Here is a 23328-nt window from a genome sequence, read left to right as displayed (position 1 = left end):
AGCTTGTCCTGCCATCTGTGTGCTCATTCCAAATATTAATTAAAACGAGCATTGCCCTGGGTGGACCACGGGGGACTCCCTCCCTGCTCCCTCTTATGTCAATTAGTCAATGGCAGAACATCGGGAACAGCCTTCCAGCTCTTCACACACTTACCTTTGTCAGCACGAGGAGGTTGTGTACTGTTTGGGGATGTGAAAATCCTGTCTGGGGGAGGAGCGGTTAATAATGAAGAGTGAATCATCTGGCTAGCAATTCCTCTCCGGTATTGCAGCCATACTTCAAATCAGGGAAGACCCAGAACAACCCTCATTTCTATCCTAGAGACTGATTGCAGGTTTCAGTCCAGCTGCACACTGGCATGCTTAATTGCAGAACTGTGTTCTTTAGATAGAGTGAGGTTGGACTAGGGAAGTGCCCAGGGGTAAGAGCACCTTCTCTGCAAACATGAGCCCAAGTCCTAACCACAAGCACCCATGCCAGAGCCATGGCTGCATGTGCCCGCAGCTCCAGCGTTAGAGGGCAGAGGTTACAGGTAGATCCTGAGGTCACCTGGGGCCCCTGCAGTCACCTGCACTTAGATGCATATCCCCACACACTGCACATAACTGAAAATAATTTTAAAAATAATCTTTAAAAACTATGTACCTCTGGAGAGTAACAATGAGGTGGGGCCTCAGTATCTTAATTTATTCATTTCTATGCAAGCTACGTATTTTACAAGCCTCTAGTCGATGGAATTGCTGTTTGGGTCTTAAATTTTTGTGTTTGATTTTGAGTTGGGGTCTTACCACATAGCTTACTCAGTTTATCCTAGAATTCTGTGTAGCCTATGGGAGCTTTGAACTCATGAGCCTCCTGCCTCTACTTCACATGTGCTGGGATTACAGATGTGTGCCACCATGCATACTCAAGTGTTTAACAGGAACAAGGCAGATCCAGCTGTTCTCCATAGAGGTTTTTTAGATTTTTTTTCCTTTTCCTTCCCTCAGCCCTCGCTTCCTTCTTTCTTTTGAGCTCATTTGCCTCAGCCTAGCTATAATGTGTGTAACCTAGGGTGGCCTTAAACTGATCTCCCTGCTTCCACTTCTCAAATGCCAGGACTTGAGGCCTGTGCCATCGTGCCTGCTTTCTGTGGTTCTGGGGATGGGAGCAGAGCCACCACCCCACCTCACACCCTCGTGGCGTGCTCAGCAAGCGCTCTACCAACTGAACTACATCCACAGGCCTCAAGGCATTTTCTTTAATGAAAAAACAAGTGTCAGTATAATACGTACCCCTACTGTGTGTATAATGTGTGTACTCTGTAGGTACAGTGTGTGAATGTATAGAGCATGTGTGTGTGTGTGTGTGTGTGTGTGTGTGTGTGTGTGTGTATGTGTGGATATGTAAACACGTCTTTGTTTTTTTTTTTTTTTTTTTTTTTTTTTTTGGAGCTGGGGACTGAACCCAGGGCCTTGCGCTTGCTAGGCAAGCGCTCTACCACTGAGCTAAATCCCCAACCTCCACGTCTTTGTAAATATATAACGAAGACCGAGGAGTATTCAACCCAATTTTGTCTCATGGTTTTACTGTGGGAAAGAAGTGGATTGGCATGTGGAATATGGAGAAGAAAAGATTTGCAGTTTTGTCTGGTCTCACTTTTTTTGCTTATGTTTATTTTTATAATTGTAACGCTTCAATGTTCATTTTTTCTGTGGCTGTGCTAACATCTTAGGACCAAAGGCAGCTCAAGGGAGGAAGTGTGTTTTGGTTTATGGCTCCTGAGGGGAAGAGTATGTCATGGTTGGGAAGCATGGCAGTGAGCAATAGGCACTGTGGCAGGAGCAAGAAGCTGGGAACTCATGTCCGCTAATGCAGGCAGCAGACAGAGTGAGAGGGGAATGGGACAAGGTTGTGTCATGTCAAGGCTTGTTCCCAGACACATACCTCCTCCATCCAGGCTGCACCATCCAACACTCCCAAATAGTTGCAGATTCCTGGTCTGTGGGAGACATTTCCCACTGCAGTCACTGCCACTGTGATTTAAAAACAGAGAGAGAGAGAGAGAGAGAGAGAGAGAGAGAGAGAGAGAATCTTTAGAAGGAAACAGTCCAACCTGCCTTGTCCTGGTGTTACCGCGAAGTTAGCCTGGGAGGTGAAGCTAGTTAAATGCATCCAGCCCTCTGTCACCCCTACCATGGAGAGGACTCTGAGGACTCACAACCATAACATAAAACTGGTCTCATTTGTAGCCTGAATGTATGTGGGGATTTCCTGTCAGAAGACAAATATTTGGAGACATCCGAGCAGAATCAGGTATTTTACATGGGTTTTGGTTAAATTTACATTGCTAGTAGGAGCATAAGGTGGTGAGTCTTCTTTTTTTTTTTTTTTTTTTTTTTTTGGTTTTTTTTTTTTTCCGGAGCTGGGGACCGAACCCAGGGCCTTGCGCTTCCTAGGTAAGCGCTCTACCACTGAGCTAAATCCCCAGCCCCTGGTGGTGAGTCTTCTTTGGAAGTCTATCTGGCTATCCCGACTGAAACCGAGTGCCTGAGAGTGTGAGTGTCCACCAAGGAGAGTCCTGTTCACAGTGACGTCAGGTGCATACAGCCGAAACATCCAACCACAGGACAGGAGTGCCTCGCTCTTGGGATCCGTCCTATGGGCCAGATGGAGGTGAAGAAGTAAGTCACTGCACCAGTCACAAGATGACACAGCACTGAAGGGTAACCAGCCTGGCTTAAATGAATGCACGTGAGAGGGTTTCCCTCACGTGAAAGTCCAGCACCCGTGGTGAGAGAAGTCTGGAGTTGGCTGTGATCGGGTAATGGTTGGGGAAATGAATGGTGGGGCTGTCCAGAAGCACTGTGTCTCAATCTAGGCCGTAGTTCCGAGGCTGACCCACATAGGAAACCATTTGACTTTGTCCTCCTATTCACCCTCTGTTCTCATCAGAATGCAGAGCTCATTTCTGTGGGTCCTGGGCCGAGGGCTTTGCTTCGTTCTCCATTTCCTTTGTCATTCCTATGTGCACTCAACTCTCCTCACTGTGTGCATTTAACAGGAAGAAAAGGCGTCTCGTTCTGTGAGACGGACAACTTTTGGGTACTAGCCCCACCACCCCCTTCCATTAAGTATTCAGTGAAGATACAAGTGAAATAACTCTTCCGTCCTTAAAACAGCGACCTGACCCTTTCCAGCTGGCTCAGTAGGTACACAGAATGTCACTGCTCACAGCCCCGCCTCTCGCTGGATTCTTCTGTTCCTCAGTGTCCATGCTCAGTCCTGGGGTACGCAGGGAGGGCATGTGGGGTCCAACGCACAAACATCAAAGGTTCTGGCAGTTAAGCCTGTAAGCCCCTCTCAGAGTTTTGTTTTTAAACGCCTAAAACACAGACTATGATAAAGGGAAAACATTTTAAAGATAATGTATGGTACAGATACATGGGGTTTTAATATATTAGAGAGCTGAGCCAGCATCAGGTTTCATAGGCTCTGTAATGGTAATATAGACCATTGCTTTTCCAAGGCCAGAATGACCTGCATGCTTGTTCAAATGCAGGAGGGCCTGGCTTTGGTCTTCGGGACTGAAGGGAGGTTGGGGAGGAAGAAGGGAGGAGGAGGGGAAGAAAGAGAAAACGAAGGGACAAAGTGGAGAAGATTCACAGGCTCCACCCAGAGAGCTCTGTCAGTAGCAGAGCCAAAAGCACACATTGCAGCGCATTTGAGGAGCACTGAGCTAAGGCTCTGCTTAAAAGAAACGGCTCTAGCGTCTGCACCTGGGCCCGGAAGCTCCAGAATTCTGCCGGGGCCTGGGTCATGGCGTTCTCAGAGCTCTGTGGAGTCTGAGTGACTGAGGCCAGCTCCCTAGCCTGGGTGCCCCTTTGTTGAGAAGGTTGTGACCTGCGGCTGGCCAGTGTGCCCTAGGATCGTGCCTTAGCTGTATGTACCTGGTTGCATAATGGAACGGTTTGTGGAGCATGTGTGCCGCCAGGGACTCGTGGTGAAAGACAAGTGACTGCAGACAACGAACCACGCAGAAGCTCTCCAAGGAGCACAAGCCAACCCGATGCTGCTCCTGAGTCACCCCAAAAGGTCAGGACGAAGAGGAGACACCGTGAGGTGCTCACGGTTAACCTTCCAACAGGGAGCAAATAGGCAACTTACGTAGGTTTATCCAGATGAGCTGAGGACGAGCCTGCCCCACGTGGTGTTCTGGCTGGGTTTGTGAAGACACATCAGACAGCCATAAGACAGAGAATGCTTTACTGAAAAAGCAAGGAAGGGAGAACATGACGTGCTTCAAAATGCCAGTGTCACGGAAGACAAAAATCTGAGAATGTTCTGAAAGGAATCTAAATGAGACCCAGCAACAAAATGCTCATGTGCCAAAGCTGGGAGCTTTCATCAGCATTGAGCACGGTGACAAGTGTGGAATACAGATGACAATGTATTGTATAGATGTTAACCTTGGGGAACTGGTAAAGCTGAACTGACGATGTGCCTCAATGGTTGAGTGCCTGCCTCGCATATAGAAGGATCAAGGTTCAAACCCCAGCACCAAGGAAAAGGCTATGTTCTAGTTCTATAAGAAAAGGCCGCTTTTCCTGAGAACTATACACTGAAGTGCTTAGGGATAAAGAGCTTTTCCTTGTGCAACTGAGCCTTCAGTGGCTCAGGAGGAAATGTGTGCTCTGGGTGGATGGCTCTGTTGGCAGAAAACCTGTACAAATGAGAGGACTGAGTTCAGACCCCCAGCACCATGTAAGAAGCCAGGCACAGCAGCAGCAGGTGTGGGGTTTAGAGACAGCTGGGGCCCTGGAACTCACTGTCTGGAAAGCCTGGCCAATCCGTGAGCTTCAGGTTCAATGACAGGCGGGGTAACGTCAACCTCAGGCCTCCACATACACAATACACCTGTTCTTACTCTTACAGAATTGTTCTTAGAGTTAGGTAAGCTTAAAATCACTCCCAAATAACTATTTATATATGTATAAACACAGTTTTGAGGGAAAAATCAAGAAAAAAATCTTAGACAAAATAAGAAACTTTAACTGGATAGTGGTGGTGCACACCTTAATCTCAGCACTCAGGAGGCAGAGGCTGGCTTATCTCTGAGTTCAAGGCCAGCCTGGTCTACACAGCAAGTTCCAGGACAGCCAGAGCTACACCCAGAAAGCCTGTCTCTGAAGAAAACAACAAACTGTTAACCTTCAGTTTTACTCCCAGGACACAAACAGTAATGTAATTGTTAAGATTTTAAAAACAAGCAAAACCCACATAAGACCGGAGGAGTTTCAGCCCCAGCTCTGCTGGCCAGCAGCACACGCTTGGGCAGCATTCAGTTTCCTCATAAACCTGTTGGTTCCAGACAAAGGCAGCGGGAAGGTTCTGCATGCAACTTGGCATTTAGAGCACTCAACAGATGTCAGGATGCCCAGAGCTGTGGCACAGACGGCTTCCTCATTCACCTCACGAGGCAGTGTGAGCCTGAAAGCATGGCGGAAACACACAGAGCAGAGACCAGCAGATCCCCTCAGGAACAACCACGGCACACCCATCCCCTAAAGACCAGCGGTCAGTTCAGAGGACACATCATGACCAATAGGGAGGTTCAGCAATCCAAGACCCCTTCACCATCAGAAGCGCTATTGCGGCATGGCCTTCTCCTCCTTTAAGCTAGTCTGGATCTGGCAAAGAAAAAAGTCTGAAAGCCTCTATGTAAGTTCAGAATTGAAGAGAACTTTAACATGGTATGGACTGATCACAACTATCTAGAAAGTCACCAAGGCATGTCACGAGTCACATGTCACAGAATCACAACACATGTTCTAGATACTCTGTATCCATGACATGATGTAAACTCCATAGAGCTTCTCTCCAATAACTTTTAACACAGTCTCAGCCTGGCCATCAAGACCCACGTGTTCACAGTGAGAAGATTTAATGTCATGAGGATAGGGGAAGAGGAGCTAGAGAGACAGCTCGGAGGGGAAGAATCTCACTGCTCTCGGTGAGGACCCAGGTCCAGTTCTTGGTACCTACATGGCGCTCACAACTACTTGAAACTCCAGCTGCAGGAGATCTGATGGCCTCTTCTGACCACTGTGGGCATTTGTGTTCACATGACACGCACAAGTTCACACACACACACACACACACACACACACAAATGAAAAAAAAACAAATGAATCTTTTATGAAAATAAAATAAGTGACAGATCGTTCAATAATTAGATCTGGGTTAGTTGACACAGAGTTAGTGAAATTGATCTTTGATAATATGTATCCACCTGGTGACAGTGAAGCATGCGAGAACGTGTATAAGACGACAGTGAGCAGATTTATCAGTAATGAGATGGGGAGTCTCTCTAATGCAACACGGACACATTAGACCCACCCGATGCAGACCTGAGGAATTTAGAACATCCCTGAGGCCAAAGTTGCCATAAACAAGTTTGAAGTAAAAATTTATTTAGAAGAAATAAATGATTTGCACTGTGTCTCAAAGGTTTCAGAAGTCATTTTTAAAATACTATACAATACTCAGGGAAACAAAAGATATAATAGGTATCCCACAAAACAAAAATCATAAATGACCAATAAATATGAAGAAATTGGGATAAGGCCATTATCATTTGAGTAGGTTAATTCTCAGGGGAGTAAGTGCCTAATAAAGAAGTGGGTCGGCGAGACATCTCAGTGAGTAAGGATGCTGGCTGCCAAACACAGACGGCGCGCAGTGAAGGATGGGAAGGAGGGTGGCTCATGGTTTAAGAGTATTTGCTGCACAACCCTGATATCCAGGGCTTGGATTTCGGCACCTACTAACCAGACAGGCACCTGTGAATGACAGGAGGTCACTGCAGAGTGCTGACTTGCAGCCTACGTGAGAAAAGGCAAGCTTCGTTTTCAGGGAGAGAGCCTTCCTCAAATGCATGTGCGTGCACGCGCATGTGTGTGTGTGTCCCTATACCTTGGCATTTCTTAACAATTTAATAGTAAAGATGTAATCTTAATGTGTTTATATTTGAATTCCTTAATCTAATCGATCGACTAAACATTATTTCCACTTAAAAACTGATAAGCCAGGTGTGGTGACACACGCCTTTAATCCTAGTACTTGGGAAGCAGAGGTAGGAGGGCTCTGCGAGTTCAGGTTCAGCCTGGTCTACATAGTGAATTCCAGGACAGCCAGGGCTTTGTAGAGACACCCCGTCTCAAACAAAACAAAAACCCTGATATTTCGTTTGTGTGTGTGTGTGTGTGTGTGTGTGTGTGTGTGTGTGTGTGTGTGTGTAAAAACATATTAAGTGGAAAGGAAATCCTTCAAACTGCATGGTTTTGTATGATTCCATGTTGTTAAGGAAAAAAAAAATACCAGCCAAGTGTTGATGGTGCACATCTTTAATCGAAGCACTCTGGAGGCAGGCAGATCTCTGAGGTCAAGGCCAGCCTGGTCTACAGAATGAATTCAGGACAGCCGGGGCTACACAGAGAAACCCAGTCCTTAAAAGGTGGGAGAAAGGGAGAAAGAAAGAAAACATAGCTGTGTGTGGATGGTGGAGGGCAGTTCAGCTGTTAATTGAAGTTCTCTAAAGCAAGAGAAGTGATGGGATGAATGTCCATTAAAAGGAGATCTATTAGCTCAGTTTTCACTGTGTGATCTGAGTACTCCAATGATGGCTGGCTTCATACTGGAAAGGCTGAGAATCCAGTAGCTACCTGGTCCACAAGGATAGATGCCTCAAGCAGTCCCAGTCTGATGCTGAAGGCCTGGAGAATTCTTGGAAATCCACTGGTCTTCAGGGTTCTGATATCAGCAAAGAAAAACAGCAGAAGTGACAGCAGCAGTGACAACAGTAACAGGGTAGTTGATTCAACAGCAAGGTATAAAAAGCCTTTTTCCTTAGACCTCCTTTTCTCAGGCCTCCACCAGAAAGTGTGGCCCACATTTTGGGTGGGTTTTCCCACTTCAGACAACCTAATCAAGAAAACCTCTTACAGATGTGCCCAATGGCTTTCCTCTTAGTTGATTTCAGATTCTGTCAAGTTGGCAACCAGGATTAATCATCACATATGCAAAGCATTAATAACGACTGTCTTCTGATAGGCTTATTCCCTGTGTCTGTCCATATTACACACCAACTAGGTGATTGATAAGATGCAGTTACAAGTTCTAGAAAGCAAATGAACTCGAGTAAGATGCACAGATGTCCTCTGGATGAAACGTGCTGGCGTAGGGTAGCAAGAATTGGTGCCTAGGGGACAAAGATCCCCAGGTATCCATATGCCATACACCAGACAAGAGAGAGCTTTACTCTTAGAGCTGAGTTCACTCGTGTTTGTTCCTGCACCCTGAAGATTTGTAGACTGGGCGTCATTGATGGTGAGAACATGGTTACAGCCCTTATGTGTGTGCTTGTAATGCTGACTTTTTTCCTGGTTCTTCAGCTTCTGGCTTGTTGCTAGCTTTGTGTTCACTTTCTGAGTACACATTTAATGACACAACTCTGCTTTGGTCCATACAGAACGCAGCTGCTCTGCCAGGCACTTGGCGAAGGACAGACGTGCACTTAGAAAACCCAGAGTACCACACCCGGTGGTATTTCAAGTACTTTTTAGGACAAGGTAATTATGTCATTGAGGTGACTGGGGGAAGAAATGTTCAAACCTGCATGAGTGGATGAAGTAATTCAGGACAACAGTGTCAGAGCACTCTATGGTAAGGTCAGGAGTGAGCTTTGTGGGCTAAAAGCCTCAACTCAGAGCTTTCTTGATTGCGGGTTGGTCTGTTGTGAGGAGTGCTGTGGGGGTTGGGGTTTTGATGCTGTTTTAATCCCTTATTAAGAGGGAATTAGCTCATAGCAATGAGTGCTTTGATAGATAAGAATTTTCAGAATGGAAAAAAGGCTTTAACTTAGCAAGGTCAGTTCCCTATCTGCATGAATTTTAAGCATTTCATTTGAGACCATGAAGGAGAACAAGTTTCCTGAGCCACCTCTTGGCTATAACACTGTGGACTCTGCCACATTCCCTCACCAGTGACAAGTACTTGTCTGGTGGACAGTGTATGTAGCCGTGAAGTGCAGTGCAAAGTGAACCACACCCTTTGCCCTCACGGAGCCTATAGATCCGATGTGCATTTGGTTCTGCTCTCATTAGTCTTGGGACTTGGACTTGGCTTCTCTGTCTGTAAAGTGGGTCTGTTTCTAGTCCTTCCAATGAGAGGTGCAAGGATAACAAAACTTGGTGCCTAATACACACCGAGAGCTCAGTTGCGCATAGGTTTTAGGCTGTCCACTTGGAGAGAGCAAGAGTAACTGGTGTGAATTTGAACTGTCAGAGATACGCCATAGGGGATCCATTGTGGAACATGATACTCAAGCCAGGATGTAGGAGTGAGTGATGTCTTTTTAAAAACCAGTTGCAGGGCTCAGATGGCAAGAGCCATTGCACTGCAACATGACAACCTGAGTTCAAATCCCTAGCCCCATGTAAAAAATCTGGACATGGCTGAGCATGCCTGCAACACCACACTGGAAAACCAACATGGGGAGATACTGGGAGCTCACTGGCAGGTGACGTGGTCAAAATGGAGACTGTCCAGTCAAGCGAGAGATCCTGCTGAGAGCAGTGATGCAAGACACCCAGTATCCTCCCTTGGCTTCCTAAGACAGGCATGCACGCACACTCACACATACATGTTTGGGCAATACACACACACACACACACACACACACACACACCAACATGCTGCACATAATGACAAGGAAAACTGTAACAGTATTATTCTAAAAAGGTCAGATCTGGCCAGGCAGGGTTCTTAGGTGGGTGAGGGTATAGAAGCATTTACCAAGAAAGAAATGTGTCAGTCATCTTCTCCATGGCTGGGCACAGAGCACCCACAGTGTTGGCTTCACAGCCAAAAGCTGTGAGTTTGAATGCCACCAGCATCCAAAGAGGTGATACAAAGCCTCAAACTGGGTTAAACGAGAAGGAATCCAGCAAAGGTTGAGGCCAGCATAATTGACACAGCAAGTTACAGCTCAGCCAGGGAAGGCTCTGTGCTTGGTGGCAGCAACAGTTCAGTGGTAGCAAGGCCTAGAACCTTCCACCTTTTCTGCTTCTCAACCTTAGTGCAGTGGCTTTGCCCTCCTTAGGACCATACAGTGGCTGCAGTAGCTCCAGACATCACCTGACACTACGACATACAGAGGAAGGGGCCATTTTTAGTGTGGGAAGCCTTCCCATCAGGCTCTGGGCAGATTTCTCACCCTGTCTCAGTTGCCATTGAAACACGTGTCATTTCTGAGCCACTTGCTTGCAGAGAGAAGTGTGTGCATGATTAGCGCTCAACTCCTACCCAAGTCAGCCGCAGGCTAGCATGCGAGTGCTCAACTCCTACCCAAGTCAGCCGCGGGCTAGCATGCGAGTGCTCAACTCCTACCCAAGTCAGCCTCGGGCTAGCATTCGAGTGCTCAACTCCTACCCAAGTCAGCCGCAGGCTAGCATGCGAGTGCTGGCCACTTCTGTCTGAAGGAACCAGCTGGGTCACCAACTGTCTCTTCTCTAGTCCATCAGAATTACATTGGAAATGATGCCGAGAAGAGTCCCTTCTTCTTGTCTGTCACACTCTCTGACCAGAATAACCAGCGTGTCCCTCAGTATCGTGCGATTCTGTGGCGGAAAACAGTGAGTACCTGACTTGTGTTTGTTCTTTGCTGTTGCTTGACCCGCACACGTGCTGGGGGACCTTGCAGTTTGGCCCCATCTCCATTCAGTTGGTGCCTTTCAGGTGATTCCTCTCATTGTATGGTTCAGAATCCCACTGTTCTGTGCAGGGGCCTCCAAGCTTACCAACAGCTTCTCCCCATCTCTAAGCCACGCTAGACACAGCCACTTCCTAAGTCTTGGCCTCTGGGAAATAGCAGTATATTCTATGGAACATATTACTTCATTAATCTTAGCTTACTTTTGGGGTTGTTGTTGTTGTTTGAGACCAGGTTTCTCTTGGCTGTCCTAAAACATACACTCACACCCCTACACACCTACATGTATACATAAATGTATAGCAGTAAACTAACAATTTCAGATGACCTAGAAAGAAAGGCTGTGGATACAGCTTTGTTGATGGGGCATGTGCCTAGCTTGTGTGAAATCCTGTGTCCGATCCACACTCTGCATAAGCCAGATGCAATGGCGCATGCCTGGAATCCCAGCACTTGGGAGTTGGGGCAAGAGAATCAGGAGTTTCAAGGCCACTTACACATAAGTTTGGGATATGAGGCTTTATCTCACAAAGAAAAGGCCAAGAAAAAATTTCTAGGAACCACTACTATTCAACAAATTACGATTAGGTACTTCTAAAATAGTGAGCTAGGGGCTGGAGAGATGGCTCAGTGGTTAAGAGCACCCGACTACTCTTCCAAAGGTCCTGAGTTCAATTCCCAGCAACCACATGGTGGCTCACAACCATCTGTAAAGAGATCCGATGCCCTCTTCTGGTGTGTCTGAAGACAGCTACAGTGTACTTACATATAATAAATGAATACAAAAAACATTAAAATAGTGAGCTAAAATAATAAGAAGAATAAAAACTAACATTTATTATGCTCTTACTAAATGCTAGATTAGTGGTTCTCAACCTTCCTAATGCTGTGACCCTTTATCATGGTTCCTCATTTTTTTTTTTTTTTTTTTTTTTTTTGGAGCTGGGGACCGAACCCAATGGTTCCTCATGTTATGGTGACCCTAACCATAAAACTATTTTTGTTGCTACCTCCTAACTGTAAGTTTGCTACTGTTGTGAATCATAATGTAAACATCCATGTTTTCTGATGGCCTTAGGTGACCCCACAGATATCGAGAACCACTAGATATATTCTTAACTATGCAAATCTCACCCACTGCTATTGCAACTGCAGAAATAAAATGGTCTATGCACAGACCAAGATACTCCAGAGCTCAGAGACCAAGGTGTCGCCACTGTACGTAATTCACTCTGTGTGTAAATCTTTGACTCCTGTCTCCCTTAGTGTCCACACCATGTATCACAGCTCCAGGAGTCTGTGTTGAATGAATAGTTAACTCCAGGACCTAGCTTAACAACTCTGTCTCCCGCCGCCCCATTTAAGTAAACTTCTATAGTATTTTCAGGAATTGATCTTTTTCTGAAGCGATTTTGGGGTAAAAATCTTTTTTGGTGTTTCTCACTCACTCATTTCCATCAGAGGTGTGTCCTTAACAAGGGACTTGAGTGAGACCAAGGCTTACAGGGATAGGTGATTTCCAATGACTCAAAAGATTTGAAAGGACCAACACATCCCCTCCCCGTGTCACCACCAGAAATGGGGTCATAATCCTGCTTCCAGCACTCCTATGTGACACGCAGAGCCATCAGCGCATCTAGAAGCCTCGTGTGAGTGGCGGGGTTGTGGGGAGACACACACGCAAGCGAGTGTCCATTGTTCTCATAGTGAAAAACTTCTGTGCCTTCATCCAGCCCCTCACCCTCTACACCAGGCAGATGACTTTCTGGTTTCTGGGTTTTTTAATTAAGTAATTAAGTAATTAATTAATCAATCAATCTGTTTTTGCCCTATGTGTGCTCATTACAACATTCCAGACCCTTCTGTTTTCAGGATCCTCCTCAGGAAGAGTGGTTTGGGGTAGATAATTGGACTTTCCCTCTTGCTGTTCCTCTAGCAATTGGTCTCTAGGTATATGAGGAGGGGCTGCGACCTCATGACAGCAGAACACATTTGAGTAAGAAGTTTACATATAGAATTAATTATGTGCAGAGGGATGCATACCCCCCCCCATGACCTCTGGTAGAGGACTAGTGGGTCCCTTCTGGTGTCTTAGGTCCTGGGAAAGCTTGTATCCTGAAGTCATGGGTCTTTCTATCTGACCCTTGTGAAGATCCTCTTTGGCTGTCTCAGGTTTCTGTTCACCTCTGGGCCTCAGCTCTTTCACTCACCCCGGACTCACCCCTGCAAGCCATGGCCTTAGTCCCATGTCTGTATCTTGCCAGTCATCCATGCTGGCAGCTATTGCCCTTCACCATGGCTCCACAGGGGCCACATGGGCTTCAGACTCCTATGAGAGGTCCTGCCTAAGAAGAAGCCTCTTGCCCCAGTGCCGTGCTGCCACTACAGGGAAAACTGCAGTTTCACCATGCCCTCGGGGTCTGGCATCTAACCCCATAGCCCCCCTCTTTTCCTTCTTTCCTTCCAACCTCTTCTGCTTTCTAGAAAGAATTTCCTTGATGTCCTGTCTTCTTTCTTCTTGACATCACCTATGTTGGTTGGTGGGTATTCAGGAAGGGCGGGCAGGACAAATGCAGGGGAAAGCTGACTTGTTTCCATTTCTGAAGCAGTTGTCTGTATTAATAGCAACCATGGTCAGCACCCTCTAGGCAACAAAGCTAATGGAGATACTGAGACCCCGGTAAATGAGGTCAGAGAGAGCTTGCACACGAGGATCTGAAGGATAAAGGCTGTAGGCACTGGCAAAGTAGAACAGGAGATGAGGAGTTTTCCAGGCAAAAGGAATAAAGATTAACAGACAATAAATAGTATTTTGTGGAACTTCTCTTGGCCACGGTTAGAGAAGTGTGAGTGTGACTACCATGAAAGCAGCCCAGGGCTGCCCATCAAGAGCATTAGCCCCGTCCACTGACAAGTGCCCATGCCTTCATCTAAAGCCTCTCCTGTAGATGCTAAACCTGTGGGCCAACAGCAGGGTAAGCGTTTGCTCCTAGCTACGAATGATATATTAAAGAGAAGTGAGAAAAGTAAAGTCAGAATGTTGACAGAAGCCAGTTACAAAGTTCCAGGAACTGGAAGCTAGCACTAGGGGTTGTGGGAAGTACAAATATGAGGCTCCGCCCATTCCAGTGCACAAAGGTTTGTGCTGTCTCAGGTTAAATGCAGTTAGAACAGCAAAATGTATAGCCCTACTGTAAGCGGCCTGTTCTGTGTATATATGCTTGGGTTTTTAGGTGTTGGGAATGGAACCAGGGTAAAGCCCAGCACTGTGCTGGCTCCCGTCTAAACACATGGGAAGATTATATATAGAAACAACTCGAACTCACTGGAGAAACTCCATCCAGACAGTACAGCAGGTGAACAGAGGAAGATCAACGTCTGTCTGCTCAGCCTGTCCCAGCACGCTTCTGGGAGTCTCTGCAAGTGCACACGGGTGTGCAAAGGCATGTGCACTCACATGTACACATGCAAGCATGCGTGCATACGTGCACATGTGCATTATTACATGGACTAGGTGACACCCAGCCTGTTCTTCTGAGCCTGCACAGTGCTTGCCTCTGGTTGCCTGATACCTACTGACTTCTACTTATGGCATTTGATGTTTCCACCTGAAAGTAGGGTGGTTTTATCTGAGTATTGACTCTGGAAAGCTGTAAACAGGAGATGGGAAGAGAGAACTTTGCCAGGGTGTAGTGAAGAAAACCGTAAGTTCAGAGTCTGCAAGGCCCAGGCTCCTGTGCACATAGTTACTTGTGAAGGTGTCACTGTCACCTAACACAAGCTGTTCTGGGCTTGCCTTTAGAGTCGCTTCTGGTGTGTTTGATGAGGAGGTGGGGAGGAGGAGGCTAAGCAGAGGCACAGAGCTGAGGCACCTGGAGCAGGTCAGCCTCCTATGTAGCTGAGCAGCCACAGGAAGAGCTCAGCTCCGGGTAGTGGGACCTGGGAAGTTTAAAAAGTGAGTTTGACGGTGTTTCTAATCTGTATGGCAAAGGCAGGTTGGTCCAGTGAAGAGCCCAGGAATAGGGTAGAGGGCCCAACATGGGGATAATTGTTCATGACCAGTGGCGAGAGTCGGGTCTCTAAGTCCATTGGTTTCTTTACTAACAGAGATCACAGGCTGGAAAAGGCCAAGGACCTCTACCCCCAGGCTTGATCATGGCTTGGACAGAGAAGCTGATAGAAGTGTCCCACAACACACAAGACAAGTATTTACTTCTTTGTTCATTTCCTGCAAAGATGTCCCGACCCTTTCCTGGTGGTTAGTGATGCCAGTATTATGATTTGCCAGAATTACAAAGTAGCCTTTGAGTGGGTTCCATTTGATGACCTCATCTGCTCTCTGTGGAGCTCCTGTGTAGGTGGTGGGGAGAGACGGTTAGACCAACTCATCTGGTCTGGGTGGTCTAGAACGGGACCATTGGCCAGCTCCTTGGTCCTGTGCAATAGATAAGAAATTATCCAGCCCTTCCTATGAGTTAGCACAGTGAGTTCTTATTAAATGAACAAATGACTTAAATAAGCCTGCAATGGAAACATTAGGAAATCCTTGCTGAAGATTTGGGTGACTTCTGGTTAAGGATCTTTGACCTGGTGACACGGTACTTGAGTCTCATTGAACAAACACAGACTTTTGGGTTGTTTGGGCTTTAGTTGATTTTTAGCTCAGAGACCAAACAAATCCCCTTTCAGCAGATTAGATGGTGTGGTTCGTGGGTTTCTGTTAAGCAGAGATGGTGGCATCCATGAAAAGAGGAAGGTCTGTGTTGGCTCACAGCTGTGGGGGCTTCAGACCTTGGTCATCTGTCCGCGCTCTGGAGCTGGTGGTGAAGCGATACCTCACAGCAGGGTCTGTGGAGCCAGACGACGCTGTTCACCTCATGGCCACTTGGAACCAAGAGACCAGGGGTCTACATCCCCATTTGAGAGCACATCACCCCAGTGACCTGAGACTTCCCACAAGATCCAGCTCTGAAAGCTTCTAGCACCTTCTAATAGTGACGCAGACTAGTGACATAGTCTTTAACACATGGGCAGTTGTGTGTTTTATATCCAGACTGTAGCAGATGGCTCAGCTGTGCACCATGGCACCAAGATGCTGAGGGCTGATATGTTGAAGAGTTCTGCTCAGAACCAGAAATATGTAACCAGAGGGAGGGTGTGGTCAGCCGGGGCAGGGTTTTTTTTTTTTCCCCTATGTAGAATGTTTATTTCCATATCCACCCTTAAAGAAGAATTCAAACACACAGGCCTGGTCCCACCACAGTGAGCAGGTGAGGCTCTTACGAGGTGAAGGGTGCTGGACTCATCACTCACTGGTTCTTTGATTCTTCCAGGGTACGCAAAAAATATGCCTCCCCTACAGTCCCACCAAAACGCTGTCTGTGAAGTCCATCTTAAGGTGAGTATTCAGGACAGAGCCCACACAGCGTGGAGGCCTCTATGGATTGCCTGTTCCTAGGGTCCTTGTGCATTAGCTTCCTTTGATTAACAAGCCAGTCGTTCCCTCCTAGAGTCTTCAAGGTAGCCCCAGACGGCAGGACCGTCACTGTCACAGGTGATAAAGTGGAGGTTCAAAGAGGGATCGCATATTCAATATCCTGCAGATCTATCTGGCCATGGCTCCTGAGCCTCTCTCTGTGCGCACATTCTTTGCCCACTGCTATTTTTTTTTTCTTGTGTTCACTTGGATACTTCGGGCTTAGAAAAAAATCAAAAAATGGTTTTCATTTTCTTTTTATACTTTGCAGTAGAAGCCCAGATGTCAGCAGCGGCTCCCTGGGGGTGCTTTATTCTTCGCTGAACAGCGAGTGAGAGGATTGCCACATCTGGCTGCTGCCCCTGGCTCCCCACCTCCCTCTCATCTCTTTCCTAGGCCTGGGGAAAGCTGTTCCCCAGATGGAGGCTGTCACTGTCCCCAGATAAGATATGACACCCTGGTGACAGTAGCTTCTGTGTCAGACACGACTGTTTGCCTAGCATTTTCTCAGTGACTAACTCCACTGCACAAAGTCCATCTATAGTTGTCTCCATTCGCCTATGAGGAATGAGGGCCTCGGGGAGCAGGAGGGATTCAGCAGAGTCAGGAGTCTACAAGATTTAGACCTAGGTCTCTATGGCTTTGGGGTTTGGAGGTAAAGAGTATCATATGCTATATGAAATTGCCAATGACGGACAACAAATAAGTCAATAGCAGTCTGGGAGAACAGTGAGGAGTCCCTGATGACTGCCTCTAACTGCACGAGTGCCCTGGGGGACAGTCACATGTGGCAATTGAAGCTCGAGGATTCACTCATTCTCCCCTCCCTTGCTGATTTACATTCCCAGTGTGTCAGGCCGTTCAGAGAATCTACCACGATTCTTCCGATAATATCATCTATCCAGAGAAACTGTGCCTCACTCCCTGTTGCTTCAGTCCCTGCCTCACCAGCTCACTCTGCTCTGTTTCAGTGCCATGAACCTGGACAAGTTTGAGAAAGGACCTAGGGAAATTTTTCATCCTGAGATACAAAAGGTAAAGGAAGCCATGGGGCTTTACGGTTTTATAACTTGCATAGATGCGATCTCACCTTACCAGAATGATAGGGCAGGCTAGTCTGCCCAGGGAGAGGGAGGAAGTGTGGTGTCATAATTGAGGTCAGGTTGTCAGGTTTAAATATACATATATATTTGTCTTTTATGTATATATAACCTTTGTCATGTAGCTGTAATCAGTTTAGCTCTGAAAACTTAAAACTGTAGCCATCCTCACCAGGATGCTGGTCAAACTGTAGCCATCCTCACCAGGATGCTGGTCAAGAGAGCAAAGCTGAGCTCAGGTTGTGCCAGAGTTAGATGGCAAAGAGGCTGGAGAGGAGGCCTGGAGTTGTGTCCAGGAGGCATTGGGGGGCCTGTGCTGAGTGAGGTGAATGTGTTCATTTGTGGGGAAATGACTCAAGAGAGCGGTAGAGGACTGATCAGAATGGATGATACAGTTTTTTTCTGTATGCCTTCAAGGTGAGCTTTCACACTAAGGCTACCCATTGCCTTTCGACTTTGCTTAACTCAACATACAGAGTTGAATATTCTCATGCCTTTCCTTTCCTTTAATTTGTAAAATATTGTTTGTTCAACCATGAGGACTGGCAGGGTAGAAGGGGAGGACTGACTCCTGTAAGTTGTCCTCTGATTGTCCTCTGTGCTGCAAAGCACATGTGTGCATTACACACACACACACACACACACACACACACACACACACACACACAGAGAGAGAGAGAGAGAGAGAGAGAGAGAGAGAGAGAGAGGCACCAAACCAAACAAAACAAAACACAATTAAATAGTACTTGTACACTGCTAGAATAAACTCAGGCAAAATTTAGTGTTAGATTAAACTAAGCAAACTAAGCTGTGCTATGCTTAAAGTGGTTATGGCAGCCTTAAAAACAAATTAGACTTATAACTATATCAGTAGCAATGTGCCTTAGTACTTCATAATACAACTTGGACTTTTTAAATGCAGGGTCTTACCATATGGCCCATGCTACCCGAGAACTCACTTCACACCTCAGGGTGACCTCAAGCTCATGTCCTTCCTCCCTAGCCTCTGGAGGACTGAGCAACAGGAATACTCCCACACCAGGTATAAGAACCGATTCTTGCTTCGTTCCCTCTCGTCACCTTGACTAGCCCACTCCAAAGGCCCCACCCCAAAGTCCTGGAGGAGCTGCCCAGGGGTGCCTTTCTCTCACAACAGTCACACTCTCAGAGCTGTCCCCAGCTTCTACACATGACTGTTAGAAACCCTGTCAGTCACAGGACTCACGGGGTGAACAGGAGCTGAACCAGCCTCGGTGTGAGCAGGAAGGCGCTGTCCCTCTACCTCTCCTTGCTAGGATGCAGTGGTGTTTTTTCTTGACCCAAATCCTCCCGGAGGCGATGCGTGGCGTGTGGTTAAGTTGGCTTTGGAGAAGTGGGAGAGGTGGGCATGTGTGTTATCTTCCTGCCCCTCTCTACCACCTTTGCATCTAGATAGTTGAAGCTAACTTTTCCTGATGACTATGGATAAATAAGAACATACAGAAGGAAACCTCAACTTTAAAGCACTTCTTGGCTTTTTAAGTACATGTAAAACCAATTTGGTTTTGGAAACAGGGTTCCTGTGTAGCCCTGGCTGTCCTGGAATTCCCTCTGTAGTCCAGCTGGCCTGGAACTTAGAGAGCCACCACCCTCTGCCTCTTGAGTGCTGAGATTAAAGGCGTGCACCACCGCTGCCTGGAAAACCAGGCACTCTTAAACCTAATATTTTGGTTTTTTTAGAACTTAACATTAGCAACAAACTAATAATCAAAATCAAAATTCCATAAAAGACAATACCAGGAGCTGGCACAAGTTTGAAGACGGATTTCAGATCCCCAGAGCCCACTTAAAGCAGTAGCTAAAGTCGTAGTTCACAGTCCCAGCACTCCTACAGCAAGATGAAAGGCAGAGACCGGCGGATCTTCAGAGGCCTGTGGGGCAGCTAGCCCGTCACAGTGGAAACAATAGGACAGCCAGTTTCAGACGATGTAGAACATGAGAACCAGCACCACAACTTATCTTCTGGCATCACATACAATCTGTGGCACACACGTGTCTACATATGTACATATGTATGTAACAAACATGTATAAACAGACACAAAGAATAATCACCAACAGAACTATACTAAGAAATACCATTACTGATATAAAATAGACCTTCCAGGATGAAATTACAAACCGGAAAACAACAAAAAGAGACCTAGTTGGTACCTACAAATCCAGAAATGAAAGTTTTTTTACAATTTGATGCTGTCGAGTGGGACATTGGTAGACCACAATGCCTGGCAGGAGCACCCTCTCCTAAGCAGATAGAATCCAAAGCAAGGAGGCTGCAAAAGAAAGTGTGGCCTGGTGGCCCGTGGCATCCCTCCTGCTGCCAGGGCTGAATGTTGAGACCCTGGGGACTCCTATTGCAAGGCTGCTCCCAGAGCCTGGCCACTGAGGAAAGTCCTGTCACCAGGCCAGGGGCTGTAGCCAAATGCCCCAGTTCTGAGGCCCGCTGGACTAAAGGCAGTTGGGAAGTCCCTGTGTCTCATTCACCGTGGCTGTGCCCTTGCAGGTGTCAGAAGAACCAGACCATGTGACCTTAACCTGAGCCCACTGAATCGCCAATTCCTTACCTGTAATTCTGGAATGAGGGGCTGCATGGCTGGGTGGTTGCCATCAAAGGAAATTCTGGAAGAGAGTATCTTTCAGTGAAGTGTGTAATGGCATGCAAATATGAAATGTGTCTCAAAGTCTAAAACACAGAGCAGGCTTGTTTTTTTCCCTGGGATTCAGATGGCTGAATTCTGAACAAAAGAGCCCTTATGTTACCAAAAATGGAGGATTTTGTGTGACTTGCATACCTCTTTAGGAACTGTCAGCTCCCCGGTTGATACAGAGGATGAGGGTCCCTTAGTCTCATCCACCTCTCTCCTGGACCTCTTCCTCTCTGTTCTCACCAGCCAGCAGCCATGACTTTCCAGGATCCACCTTCCCCACCTGCACTCACCCAGTGACCTCTATGAGAACCTTTGGGATCCGCTCACCAGCTTCTTCAGGAGTTTACTGTGAAGTAACTGGGCGTGAGACGGGAAGATGGCCTGAGGTCATATGAAAGGCATCCCCCACTCTCACCCTGTCATTCTCCATAGTGACCTGCTTATCCTTGAACCATGAGTAAGGAATAGACACAGGTCAAATAATCTGTACCCAAGCACAGCTGGAGGGAGCAGAGCAAGGACTCAAAGCCAGGCTTCTTTAGGGTCACCGTGCCCCATTTGATCTTAGGAGAGGGTCTCTTCAGGCAGCTGACTAGATGTTGGGCAAGTAATGGGATGTGTGTGAACCAGACATCTACCCTGGCTATCAGCCTTTGACACCGGTATTGAGCTCTCTGTTTCTCAATGTTGTCTCCTTTTAAAGAAGTTTTGTCTTGAAGCAGGAAGTGTGCTTGATTCAGGGAGGGTGAGCACTACTGTCCGTCAGAGATCCCTGAGGGATGTGTGTCCAGCCAGAGTTTTGTTTTCTGTTGTTGTTTACTTTTGATTTCATTTCCCTTAAAGAGAGATCCCATAACCAACTTCTATTATTTCCAAAACATCATAACATCAAATCATGTGACTATGTCATGCTTGGCTTTCACAGAGAGCCAAAATCCACTAATTACTATGACATAAACATAACTTCTGAATCTTTGCTTGACAGGACTTGCTGGTTCTGGAAGAGCAAGAGGTAAGTGGTTTATGAACATATTTATTCTCTGTCACCTTCACTGTGAGCACAGCCTTCTCTCTGAGTCAGACTTCTGTGCATTTGCAGTATGAGCTCGTTCTCACAAAGAGGTTTGGCTAAATGGGCTTTCCAAGGTCTCCTGAAGAATTTTCCATACAGTCATCTATAAATAGAAAAATTTACTTAAATCTGCATACATCTATGAATGTATTGTACAGAGGGGCTCATTTCCATCTAGTAGGATGCCTATGCATTAGATGTCTGCAGGCTTCGTTCTGTTACTCCCGTTTTAAGTGTGTGCGAGTAGGTGTGTGCATGTGACTGTGCACCTGTGTGTGTGAGAGAGAGATATACAGCATGTTATCACCAGATAACTGAGTATATTACCCACAGCAGAAATGGAAATATCATTTATCTAGTTGTTTGGGTCAAACTTGGTAAAATCCTGACTCCTCCATTTCCCTGATACCCCAAGCCTAATCTGTCACCTCACCTAGCTGACGCATCTTTATAAAATGCCCTGAATTCAAATGTGTTGCAGTGCACTTGTTAGGAGCACTCCAATGTGGTGGCAGCATCTGGTTCATTTCTGGCCTACACTGTACAGGCCAGATCTCAATTTTGTCTCTTTACTAAGGGACTGTTTACTTGAAGAGGCAAATGTCCCTTGTTGATAACTTGGGAAGGGGTGAGCAGAGGTCATCATTCATGGGAGCTTTCTGAGAGATGAGTGTCCCAAGCGTTCCCATTTAATCCCACAGCTAGAATCAGTTGGGAGCATTGACCTTAACTCTAGTCCATTCTAGTGGTAAACCGTGAGTTGTGATGATGGGCGGGGGAAGCCTAGTAAGGAGCAGTGGTGATGTTCCTGAGAGATTAGCTACTTAGTAAAGTGAAGCTGGTGGCGTGGTGCCCGTGTTTTGTGTGTTCATGACTGCACAGACTGGCGTCCCCACGGGAGATTCAGTGTCTTGTGCTACAGTACACACCAGGTAAACCAGTGAGCTGTGAGCAGGCAGAACCCCATGCCTACAAAAGGCCGTCTGTCTTGGCTAGTGATAAACACGATGACCAGAGGTTGGCAAGGAAAGGGTTTACCTCTCATGCATCACTGACCATCACTGAAGGATGTCAGGGCGGGGACTCAGAGAGAGCAGGGGCTGATGTATAAGCCATGGAGGGTTGCTGATTATTACTGGCCTGCCTAGCATGGCTTGCTCAGCATGGCTTGCTCAGCATGGCCTGCCTAGCATGGCTTGCTCAGCCTGCTTTCTTTATACAACTCAGGACCAACAGCCCACGGGTGGCGCCACCCACAGTGAGATGGGCCCTCTCCCACAATCGCTAATTAAGAAAATGACTTACAGGGGTTGGGGATTTAGCTCAGTGGTAGAGCGCTTGCCTAGGAAGCGCAAGGCCCTGGGTTCGGTCCCCAGCTCTGGAAAAAAAAAAAGAAAGAAAAAGAAAGAAAATGACTTACAGCCAAATCTTATGGATGTCCTTTCTCAATGAAGGCTCCCTCCTTTCAGGTGACTCTGGCTGTGTTATAATACAAGCCAAGTATCAAGGACCAAGCAACAGTATCAAGGACCCAGCCATGCTGTCTTTTCTTTCTTTTTTTTTTTTTTTTTTTTTTTTTTTTGTTCTTTTTTTTTTTTGTTCTTTTTTTGGAGCTGGGGACCGAACCCAGGGCCTTGCGCTTCCTAGGCAAGCGCTCTACCACTGAGCCAAATCCCCAGCCCCCCAGCCATGCTGTCTTAAATAAGGCCATCCTTCCTCAGTTCCAATGGTTCTTCTGGATTCATTAGAACTTTCTGCTCAGATTTCACTTTTCTAAAAAGGAATATAATTTGGAGTATTAATTCCATAGATAAAATTAGAAGTAGGGGCTGGAGAGGTGGGTCAGCAGTTAAGAGCACTGGCTGCTTTTACAGAAGACTTGAGTCCACAGTTCCTGGCACCCACACAGTGACTTACAACCATCTGTGAATCCAGTTCCAGGGACACCACAGGTACAAAGCACACATGTAGTACACATATAGGCAGGCAAACAAATATATGCATAAAATAAAAATAAATATTTTAACTTTTAAATAAATATAAATGACAAATGTGGCCTGTTTGTGTGTCTGAGCAGGACTGTGACCTGAGAAAATCAGTACCTTAACTCTCCAATAGGCAGCTTCCTCTGGTGGCCCAGACTGAACTTGGGACCTAGAAAGCTCCCTATATCCCTCCAAATCCAGAGCTCATGAAGCGCTGATGTGAATAGTGGCTTCTTCCAAAGTAGTCCATTGGGGGCT

The 23328-nt window shown here is 46.6% G+C and overlaps 1 protein-coding gene across 19 annotated transcripts in view; it reads left to right on the top strand.

Moving 5' to 3' along the window:
• Positions 1–23328, top strand: part of Garnl3 (GTPase activating Rap/RanGAP domain-like 3) — a 143624-nt gene that overhangs the window by 63850 nt on the left and 56446 nt on the right. For all 19 annotated transcript variants that reach the window (XR_010064757.1, XR_010064759.1, XR_010064758.1 and 16 more), the window contains 5 exons: positions 8511–8610; positions 10556–10674; positions 16085–16149; positions 17199–17262; positions 20999–21025. Coding sequence is in view for 16 of the 19 variants with exons in the window: in XM_039106188.2 (XP_038962116.1) it covers positions 8511–8610; positions 10556–10674; positions 16085–16149; positions 17199–17262; positions 20999–21025 (375 nt within the window). In the remaining 3 variants the exon portion in view is untranslated. The remainder of the gene's footprint in view (positions 1–8510; positions 8611–10555; positions 10675–16084; positions 16150–17198; positions 17263–20998; positions 21026–23328) is intronic.

The sequence above is a fragment of the Rattus norvegicus genome, chromosome 3 (genome assembly GCF_036323735.1).
Source record: "Rattus norvegicus strain BN/NHsdMcwi chromosome 3, GRCr8, whole genome shotgun sequence".
Classification (NCBI taxonomy): Eukaryota; Metazoa; Chordata; class Mammalia; order Rodentia; family Muridae; genus Rattus; species Rattus norvegicus.
The sequence above is the reverse complement of the archived record's forward strand: the minus strand, read 5'-3'. Positions and strand labels throughout refer to the sequence as shown.